Source organism: Notothenia coriiceps, unplaced genomic scaffold (genome assembly GCF_000735185.1).
Source record: "Notothenia coriiceps isolate Sejong01 unplaced genomic scaffold, NC01 NC01_scaffold00037250, whole genome shotgun sequence".
In the NCBI taxonomy this organism is placed as follows: Eukaryota; Metazoa; Chordata; class Actinopteri; order Perciformes; family Nototheniidae; genus Notothenia; species Notothenia coriiceps.
Window position 1 is genome coordinate 1,223,840 of NW_011369951.1, and position 11,606 is coordinate 1,235,445.

At 42.3% G+C, this 11,606-nt stretch overlaps 1 protein-coding gene across 1 annotated transcript in view; it reads left to right on the top strand.

Moving 5' to 3' along the window:
- LOC104967163 (histone RNA hairpin-binding protein-like) overlaps positions 1–9,637 on the top strand; it is a 10,640-nt gene extending 1,003 nt beyond the window's left edge. Inside the window, exons 3-9 of the mRNA XM_010796579.1 lie at positions 5,575–5,697; positions 6,139–6,252; positions 6,340–6,411; positions 6,488–6,610; positions 7,026–7,181; positions 8,367–8,466; positions 8,891–9,637. Of these exons, the coding sequence (XP_010794881.1) occupies positions 5,575–5,697; positions 6,139–6,252; positions 6,340–6,411; positions 6,488–6,610; positions 7,026–7,181; positions 8,367–8,466; positions 8,891–8,965 (763 nt within the window). The 3' untranslated portion in view covers positions 8,966–9,637. The remainder of the gene's footprint in view (positions 1–5,574; positions 5,698–6,138; positions 6,253–6,339; positions 6,412–6,487; positions 6,611–7,025; positions 7,182–8,366; positions 8,467–8,890) is intronic.
- Positions 9,638–11,606: the final 1,969 nt, after the last annotated feature.

Below are 11,606 nucleotides of genomic sequence, written 5' to 3' on the forward strand. Positions count from 1 at the left end.
GACGTCGCGATCGTGGTTACGATTGTCGTTTGTATGTGCATTGGACGCGCGCGACGGAGAGCGAGCGAGTCGCTTTGTGTGATTGTGTGTGGGAGAGCTCGAACTTACTGTGTGTCTCTGGTTAGCTCCGTATCACAAGCTAGACTTACTTTTACGGTACAGCCGTCGGGTGGTAGTTACATCTGTCGGTCAGTGTTAGACACTCCGTCTCAGTTGGGTGTAAACGCGTCGCAACGAAGTGTTATGTATGTATGTATGTATTTTTTTTTTTTTGGAGTTCCGGTCGTCCGGTCGAAAGTGTCCGGTCCGGTGCCTTTGGAGGGCCAGGAGGGCTAACCGGTCAGGCCCGGACAGACACTGCACAAGACCAGCAAGTGGTCAAAGACAAGGTTCAGGAATTTGTGAAGTAAAATGAGTTTATTACCAGACGTTGCCATCGTATACATACTATGATGATTGTTTTACAGACAGTATGGATAAGGACATTTACGTGCCTGTAAGTATAGTAATATGTGTGTGTGATGCGACACAACAAAGGGAGGGTAGGTCTCCAAGGTCATTCCGGTGAGTGTAGTGAGTCGGTTAGTCACTCCCAGGAGTTAGACGAGGGACATGAGCCTCCGTCGTCGTACGTTCCACTGGAGACTGGAGACATTGGAACTATAGAATTTCGTATTAGTCTTTTCGTGTAAACTTACATGTAGATACCATTCGTCTAATTACGACACCGACCACCGACGATGTCTACACAAAATGTATTTACCTTTTTGAGTTTTAGGGGTTTATAAGGGGTCGACTGCAATATCGTGAGTCGAGACTTGGGATTTGGAGGTGATAAGTCTCGGTACGCTTTTAGTGCCGAGGCCAACCACAAATGGCAGTAATTTTGTCTCTACGCGACTGTTTCCCCGACCGAATAGAGGGAATCTATGATACCTCTCTGTTGTCTTTGTTTTACTTTATAAAAATTAAAGTAACATAGTGTGCAGTTTTTACTACGGCTTTATTTTTTATAGACTATGGCAATCATTTTTGTACTACGAACTGTTACCACGTAGCAAACACTTGCGTGTTTGAGGTCTCTGAAGTTCCCAACTTTACTGTTTCATTCTACTGTACGGCAACACGTACAGAGATCTCCTCACGTGTCTCACGGTGTGGTATACCTATGACCGTCACAGTCGCACCTCCTCGGACTTCTGTCTCGGGCCCGCAGTCTGCCGGACTTCCTCGCGGGGCACCTCCTCCATGGTCGATCTGCGGGGTTGTTCTGGTGCTCCTTGTCTCAGGAGTTGTACTCGCTCGTGTGTGTGTGTAAGAGTCTTTGCACCTTACTTATTTTCAACTAATTAAATAAAACTTACTTTTGTACAATTGAGGATGACACACACACACAACACACACACACCAAACACACAGCCAACACCACACACCAACACAGCCACACAACGACACACACACACACGACACACACACCAACCACACCCACCACAAAACACCACGAGAACAACACCACAACACACACCACACACACACCGCACCACACCCACACCCACACAACACCGACACCCCCACACAACACAACACACCACACACAACCACACAACACCCACCACACACAACCACCGTCGACATAGTCGGCAGACTGTGAGGCACGGTCGGACGATTTCGGTGAAAACGTCCGAATAACCTCGTTCCTTCGCGCGACGTACGTGTAGGCGAGTCGTGTGTGGGTCTGATTCCTCGGTACGCTCCGTCTTCCATACTGACACCCAAGGGCCCTGTGTCGTCGTGACCGCAGTTCAAAAGTTGGGTCAAAATCTAAGTTACGGGTCGGGTCAAAGGACGTGAATCGTATCGGACGTACTCCTGCATATTTCTTAAGTTCAGTTGCAGTCAATGAACAGATGCCACAGAGAGTGATGTCGTTAGAACTTTATGGCAAGGAGCGTCAGGGTGTTCCATGCATGAATGTCACCCCGTTTTTTCTAAATTCAGTCGGTGATAAGGAGCTGTTTCAACAACAAGGTGGAGGAGAGTCCTCTCCTGTCAGACTGAGAGACTGATAACTACAGCTCAGGTGAGGTAAAGGACTCTGAGTGTTTAGATAGTTAACTTAGTCTAAGTTCTCTGTGGGTCTCAAACGGTTTGGTCACCCTTTGTGTAAACACATATTTCCATTTGAAGGGGGAGTGATTAGTAAAATATGCATGAATAATAATAAAAAAACGTTAGGTGAAAAAAGGTAAGATACACTTTTAAAACTTGTTGAGAGCTAAAACTAGTCTTTGCTGCTGCCTCAAAGAGGAGAAGGGAGACGGGGGAGACAGGTGAGGCTGGTTCAGGAGCCCAGACACACTCACAACTATAAATGAACCAAAAACAAATAAATAAACAAGTTTCAATGTTTTTCCTATTGGATATGGTCATGTTCTTATGAGGTTATGATTATTTAAATGTATACAGTTCTGTTTCATATGGTTGTAGTCTCTTTATTTCCCCCTCAAAGTGCAGCAGATTGATGCATTTAAGTCCAACATTTAAAAAAATATCTTACTGGGGGAGCATGCCCCCAGGACCCCCCTATAGGATTTGAGGTCCGCCCCCACTTAAAATATGTTCACACGAATAGGTTCCTAAATAGATTTGCATTTTTTTTTTAAAATAGTAACCCATCTCCATATGTTTATTTTTGGGTAGTAGATTTAGAGGGCTATCACTATGGGCAGCAACGCTGTAAATATTGACAAATAAATCCAGCAAAATGGCACAAAAAACTGGTCTTATTGTCCCAGTCTGGCCCTGGTCACAGAAAACATTCATGAGAGCTGCCTTTATTTGAAATTAAGTTGTTGCTGCCACAGTTCCAGTCGTTGGTGGGCCGTGGAAGTTTTATTTTCTGAGCAGGCGCATTACGATTATTTTCAAGTCAATAAAATAATTTCAATTAATATTTGGAGTCAAGACGTAGACGTAGTTTGCTCTAAATCTAGTAACTGATTAGTGGGACTAGCTTTGGTGGCTATGCTAACATCAAGCATGTGGACCCTGTGGAAATCTGCATCAGGAGACATAACTTCAGAATCAGAACATCTGTATCTGTCCCACAGAGGGGAAGTTTGCATTTGATACAGCAGAAAAGAGCCAAAGACAGCTTTATATTAACTAAGAAGCATGGATAAAAAATTACACAATTTACTAAATATACATTTGTAACAGTTTTGAAGATGTTGTGCTACAGTCAGACGGTAGATACTACATTCCAATGGCAACTGCTGTTAGCAAGCGGTAGGATCAACGGCAGTGGAGCACGAGCGTGTCCCATTACAGAGGCACTACTAATTTAAAGGCCAACAATGATCCATGTCACTCTGTAGAAAGGTGTTAAGTTGGAGAAGTCATTCTTCGTAAAATAAGAGCAACATGAGTGCAGCTTTGTTTCAAATATGGTTGAGTTAAGTTGTTAACATACAGTTAACAGTTAGAATGGGGATATCATTATAGTGGAAATCACTCTGCTGCCACCGCCCACAACACATGTTGCACGGTACAAAGAGGCTGATGATGAGGGTCTGAACCCGATGGAGACCTACCCTCTATGCTGAGAGCATGCTGAGCTGGGACGGCCCCCCCCTCTGCGGCTGGGCTCTCTGAAGACTTCTTCTCCGTCTTAGCTTTGGACCCCTTTGGCGGTTTATCCATCATAGAGGGATGCTGTGCAATCTCCGTCTAAAGAGCAGGAAAAGCAGTTCTTTAACCTGACAGTCTCAAAAGTGTTTGTGTAGCTCTACCTTTCTATATACAGTCTTTGAGCCCTGATCCTTTAGCAAGACATCTTTCATTTTGAGTCCTGCAGGAAGACGTTTGTTTGATATCAGCCCTGGACTTCAGTTTCCCTCCACTAAAAGACGACTATATTAGAAATTGTAAATAGATTCATACATCTTCAACAGGTACTTCCTCTTAGCATGACCTGATGAAGCTTTTCCTTTTGAATGAATGAATACACATGAGAAGCCCTGCCACTGATATACGGTGTTCCCAGATGTAGCTTTTAAGATTTATTGAAAATAGTCTGCAAAAGTGCAACATAAAACATGGAGGCTGTAAAGCTGGACTAGCAATAATGTCTCACGTCATTCTCAAAACACTCCGATCTCACCAAAAACAGATTTCAGATAGCGCTTAGGACAGGGGTTCCCAATCTTTTTTCCCAAGAGCCCCCCCAAATGACTCCAGTTGGAAGTTGCTCAAGGTAAGCCGGATTTTGCCGATGTGTTTATGTGGATTCAAAAGTCGTAAATAATCTACAAAATGGAGGAGACCGATCTGATTGGAGCAACTGTGACAAATAATCCAACTGAAACCGGCATGGACAATGACTATGTTTTAAAAATGCGCTTATTCAGAAAAGCCTGGTTTGGACACTTTACAGGCAGAAGAAACATTTCTATTAAAGAAAGAATTATACATCTCTGTCTTTTTATGCCTATATTAGCTACTAACTTCCTTTGGTATTCAATTAATTAATTAATTATTTTTAATATTTTATTGTAATGTAGAGACAAGGCTCTTAGCGACAATCATGTATTGCGTTACAATAATTATTATATGTAAAAAAAAAAAAAAAAAGTCTAAATATGTGCTGGCCTGGTGACAGTTGGTGGGGGCATTGGAGGAACAATACTGTACGCCAAATGGGATCACAAGTTCCGAGCGGCCGTGGAGACCAATGTTCCGTACTCAGACCGGCTGCTGGGTCTGGCTCTGGGACCCGCTTCTCAATACGGTGGCCCCCTCCAGAAACAGGTGAGAAAGGGTTCTCAGCATCTCCCAGTGGTTCCCAACCTTGGTGGGGCGCCAAAGGTCGCAGGGGGTGCGCCAGGCCTCAGATGATTTGAGGCCAAATATCATATTTAGACTTTTTTTTTTTTTTTTTACATATAATAATTATTGTAACGCAATACATGATTGTCGCTAAGAGCCTTGTCTCTACATTACAATAAAATATNAATGATCAATCATTATAAAACATATCATATATATTATTCTGAAATGGACCAATCTGCACTAACGACTACTTTTACTGTCGCTACTTTCACTATATTGATGATAATACTTTTCTACTTTTACTTGAGTAACATTTTGAATGCAGGACTTTTACTGTAACTAGAGTATTCCTACACTCTGGTACTTCTACTTTTACTCAAGTACCAGATCTGAGTACTTCTACTTTTCCTCAAGTTACCAGATCTGAGTACTTCTACTTTTTCTTCGAAGTACCAGATCTGAGTATTCTCCCACCTGTGATTTTAAATCACTTGACCTTACCACGATTAGTTATAGATTAGCATATTATTCGTCCATTCGCCACCCAATAACAAAGACTGACCCAATTTCCGGAGTTGCATCTCCTGACCGTTTTCTGTGGAGTCGGCATTCACCCACTGTGTGTGTCTGAACAGATAGAAACAATGATTAGAGACACACTAGCACTGAAGGGCTACTAAATTGACGTTGAACCTAAAGTTCCATGTTAATAATATGCTATCTTTACTTGTCTCTACTGTGTAGGAGCTCTGGTCCGTCCCGGTGGTCCCACTGCAGGAAAAGAGGGGTCGACGGAAGCCTGCGGGCCAACAGAGAGGAGGACGCTGGTCGAGAAAAGGGTGGGCACTCCGACAGCAGAAATGCTAGGTAAGAGAATACAGCTGCAATAAAAACAGTACATTCAACTTGACACAATTTGCAACTTGCACATTTACCAGAATAGCAAAAAGCACTGCAGAGTGTGTACCAACGTGCAGATGAAATATCAGGGCTAGATATGAACAGTTTGTTTGACTTATTTCAGTAAGGTGATCTGAAGGTTAGAAGCTCTGGACGATCATCATTAAACCAAACTGTTAGCTCTATTTCTGTAGTATTTGGCAACAAGGGGTGAATGACCTCGTGATTATCTCCTTCTAGTATTCTCTTCTCTTCATATCCATCTTGTGTTTCTATCTCATCATTTGCCCTCTGGGCCAGGGATGGCTATTTGTGGCTTAAACTACATTTACTTGCACTGTGGCAACAGTAATTCCATTCCCCTCTGTGTGTTAATGCTGGTTCACCCCCCTTGTGCTTCCTCCCTAGTTTCACCACTCCAGAGGGCACAGGCCCGGTGTCTCGCTGCGGCAGAAAGGCTGACTGGGGCAGTCAGGTGGAGAATGATGAAATGAAGAGAGACGTACACAGAGACATGCAGCGGTAACCACACTCTGCTTCTATCCCAGTGGTTCACAGCACACTTTCCACTGAGTCTTGATTGTGACTGACTGTGTGTGCACTGTTCAGTTACAGGAGGAGGATACTGGGTGCAGAGGTCACCCAGAGAGAGAGGAAGATCTCCTCTGGCTCATCGGGGAGGTATGTCCACTTCTGTTGCACCTTTTTCATTGTTGGAGTCTGTGTGTGTGAGAACACCTGTCCGTCTGTGTTCCAGCTGCGACTCAAAAGAGGGGGAACACATTGAAACTGATGAGGCAGTGTTGCTAAGGCGACAGAAACAGATCAACTATGGAAAGAATACACTGGCCTATGATCGGTACATCAAAGAAGTTCCAAAGTAGGTCCACACACACACACACACACACACACACACACACACACACACACACACACAGCCTCACACAGCACTACAACCATATTGACAGTTTTTGAACAATAATGCATGTTTTAAAGTGACTCAAATATTATAAAACGATAATATGTTTGCACCACCACACATTCCTTGTAGGGATGCCTGAAACTGACCATTATCAAAATCGGACAGCCCTGGCGAATAATAATCGATTATTCAACGCACATAAATAATAATAAAAAAATATATAAATAAAATAGAATTTAAAAAATAATTTTCGATTATGGAGACTGTAACGAATAATCGCTGGCATCCCTAATTCCTTGTAAGTGCAAACCTACTTGGCAAAAAAAGTGATTTCTGATCTGTACTTTTCTGTTTCCATTCTTTTTGTTTCTAGACATATTCGTCAGCCGGGTGTTCACCCCAAGACTCCAAATAAGTTCAGGAAGTACAGCCGTCGCTCCTGGGACCAGCAGATAAAACTGTGGAAGGTCAAACTGCACGCCTGGGACCCCCCAACAGAGGAGGGTCAAGACAAAGTCCTTGATGACATGTAAGAAGAGATTAGGCTTTCAACAGAGATGCATGTTAACGGCTTAACGCATCCACTTTGAGAATCCTAATAAACATATCGGTATCGATAATGAAAGAACAGTTCAGCTTCAAATCCCCGCCAGATGGTGCTCTACACACATACACACACACACACACACACACACACACACACACACACACACACACACACACACACACACACACACACACACACACACACACACTTACCCAAGTCAAAGAAGCAGTACCACATTGTAAATGCACTGTAACAAGTCAAAGTCCTGCTCAACACACACTCGTAAAAATACTGTATTATGATCAGACATAATACAGTTTTGATCACAGCTGCTAAATGTTGATCAAATTTTTCTAGCAGTCCCTTTACCTTAAATGAGACTTTTTGGGATTGTTGCCATAATAAAAAGATACATTTTGTCTGAATCAATCATATGTATCCACTCCCATGTTGAGTGTATTTATGTATACAGTGTATGATTTCAATAGAAACATACCTCTTAAGGTGCCTTTTTTTAAAGTGCAATTTAATTTGCGAATAATCGCAGTGTGTGTGTATAGTGTTTATAAATGTTGGGGAAAGCTGAATGGACAATCAAGGTCATCCCAATACACAGCTGGGGGATAAGACTGTTGAAGCTACAAGGCTGTTAACGATGATTTGAACACATCTTAACTCAAGGGCCACATAGAAAATTCTATATTTAAATGTATATATATATATATTTATACACATCCAAGTCCCTCCTCAAAGCCAACCTGTTCAGATCTGCCTACTCACTGTAGTGCTACATTACCCCTGTTTCCCTGCATGTTCCCTGTTACTGTCCTTTTGTAACGTTTTTAAGAATATTCTCTGAAGGGTTTCCTTGGGGGGCTTTGAATGGCACCTCTAAATACCATGTTTTATTATTCAAATACAATGCAAAGGCTATACACATAGAGCCCCCCTATGTGGTCCGGCAGGCAGTGATTCATAGACTACCTCATCTGGTTGCCCAGCCCATGTCACCTGGCCTGTCATATTGAAAGAAATGTTTACTTCTGGCGGATGCCGATATTGAATTGTAAAGTGCTTTGGTCCGATGACATGCTGCCTCCATGCTGTAGACTCTGTGTTCTGTCTGTTTGCTGATGGGCATGTTGTTGTTTGTCCTCTGCTCTCCAGTGAGGAGCTGGGAATCGATGATGTCATGGACATTGAGCTGGATTTCCCAGACTTCCAGAATGTCCCAGCCTCTCTTACCACACACAGCTGTTCCCTGGAGGTAAGATTGATAACTTTGAATTCACTATGAGATCAGAATAATTAGAAGAAAGGAGAGAGCAGGTCAGCTGAAAATGCAAAAGTGTTTACAGGCAAATGCACAATTCAACTTGGACATGTATGTTTCCAATAAATCTATGAATGATATCCTTTAGAAAACAGCCACCGTTAAGTTAATGGGAATATGTTTAACCTGGTTACATATCTCTTAACATGATACACAGTTTCCACATTTCCTGTCCATTTGGACCATACAAATGAATCTTCAGTCATCTGAATCAAGTGTGTACTGACACATGTCCAGCTTCCTCTGTCAGCATACATCTATCCAAGTTTCTAAAACCAAACCAAAAGTGCAGGTAAAGAATCCTGGTACTTTATGAGCCTTTCCGTTTTATTGATTGCTTTGTTTCTCTCTCGCTCAGGGTGAAGACGACTGTTCGGGTACTCCAGTTAAAATACAGAAGACTGAAACCACAGTGCAGCCGGAGTTGGCGTAGCTCATTGTGGACAAGAAATCAAACATGTTGACACACCTCCCAAATGTTCATCCATCTCTTCCCTGACACTCCTCGCAGCCCACCGTGTCCCCACAGTGACTGTTCTAGGTTCAATCTGCTCCCTCTGTGTCTCAGTTGGCATTGGTTCAACACTGTCATTTATATTTACGACCCATGTGTAATGTCTTTATTCACAATCATAAATATTCAATAGGCTTCCTTTTTTTCCAGTGCTTCTTAATCCAAAGGTTGGGACCTTTTACAGATTCCCAGCCTGCTCAGGGAGTCTTCTTTTGTGGCAAGATGTAACAGGTGCATGTTTAACTCTGGCCACTTCAGATAGTTGGGATTTGGTGTTCACAAAAGAAAACGTAGCACTGATCCTTGCTGATGGTAATGCAGGAATACATAGATACTGACTCAACTCAAAAGTTTCCTTCCATTGTTTAAATGCGTGGGGCAAACCAAAGTATTTTTAATGATTCATATTGACAATAACTTTCCCAAGGATGTACATGTTAAACACCGAAGAGCATTACTTCAGTTCTATTGGGTTGTGGTTTGTTTTTGTATTAGTTGTTTTTATTGCAAATGTTTTGGGGTTTTTCTGGTTCCTTTATGGTTTTTTCAAATAAAAAAAAAGAACAATGTTGCATTGACTTCTATGAGCCGTTTGAAGGGTTGTAGTGATGGGACTGATGAGTTGCATCAGTGTGGAGGGGCTCTGCAGCGGAGCCTCTGGGCTACATGTGTTATGTCCAATGATGTTTGTTATAACAGCCCTGCAAACCGAGGTGCAGAGCTACCATACCTGCAACTCTAGTTTCATTATGGTGAGGGATTTTCAAATGTAAATCTGATTCTTTTCAACCTCCTTCTTAAAGAAGTCTTGTCTATCGCTCATTTATGGATATTGATAAACTGATCAACTACATAGAGAAGTAAGTAAAGTTTATTTATAAAGCGCTTTTCACAGACAAAGTGCTTGACAAAACAATAAAACATCATCATAGGAATCGTACAATGATAAATGAACACACAAAGCCACGTGTTAAGAAGTCATAAAAGCACCAAAACACAATAGAAGAAGCATTACTGCAGTAAAAAGTCTCCGTAAACAATGAATTCTTTGGAAAAGGAAATACATTGGGGGTGGTATTGCAGCAGCACACCCTGCTCTGCGGGGGGAAGCTTGTAGTTCTACTTTTGACCAGGGAGGCAGTATGGCGCACACAAACTAAAATACAAAGAAGAAGAGGGGTAGAAACGAAAAGAAGGACGAGAGGAGAAAACACGTACTGCTACTGTGCAGGTTAAAATATTATCACTTGCGAAGCAAAGTGATTTTGGACCATGCTGAGGGCTTGTCTGAGAGGGGCGAACAGCAGCGTGCGGGTAAGAGCAGCCTTCACAGCCAGCCGGGAGCTAACATGTTAGCATTAGCATGTTGTCATTCAGTGACCCACAGACCTGCCCAAGGTGCCACTGTAGGTTTAATTTGAAATAGTGTTTAATTGTTAACATCAGCATGCTTTCTGATGCTGGAGCTTAGCAGTCACAGGGCTCTGTGTTAAACAGTAGCTTGTCATTCGAAAGAGCAGATCAGATCCCTGCTAACGTCCGTGCTAGCTGTTAGCTTCTAGTGACATATGACTAATGACATACAGCCAGCATGGAGACAGCTCAGTTACTGAGGAGTAGTGCAGCATATCCACAGCTCCACAGTTCACCTCACTGCACTCACCATGCAGTCAGGCTGGAGGGACCCTAGAATGTACATTCATATACAGTGTACTAACATTACATAATCCCATGCAGTCAATGGGCGGGACCCCGGGTTATCACCTGAGCTACGATCAGTACGGGCGACCTGCTCAGGAACATCCCGTTATTACTCTTTTGTATTCAGCTCATAAGGAAGTAACTAGAGTTCAGTTAATTTCAGTTTCTTTACTAAAGTAAGCAAAGCTCCTCTGATACTGTTATTTATCTTCAAAAATATCAAATCCATGTCATCATCACGTTTACACACATCACAAAGGTACAGAATGAATCTACGTGATGTCAGATGTTGAAGGTAAAGCACCGTCCCCCTCTGCCCTCCCTCTCTGTCCCCTCTCTCCAGAAGAACTTTGGGAGAACCCCTCTGACCAATCTGCAACCCTGCCGTCACTACACAGCAGGAGAGAGCGGGTAACACACACACACACACACACACATCAATTTATTCCATCAATGACTTGAGTAATCTGATGTGAAATATCTTTGCTTTTCCAACAATAGTAAACATACAGAAGAGAAAATAAGGCAATAATAAATAATTGGTTCAAACATTTTTGCTATTGAAATGGAATGCAACATGATCTGAGAGTACCATATTACCGTCTGAGGGTAAACGAACAACATTTTCTGAAATGCAAAAACAAGCATTTACAATAACTTAATTCATTTGACTTTTTAAAATATATTCTTATCATGGGCTACTCCTTTCAAGGAACTATATAATATATTTAACTGTGAGGATTATTATATTCAGGCAACCTACACACACACACACACACACACACACACACACACACACACACACACACACACACACACACACACACACACACAGATAGTATGTCGTACTACTACTTAC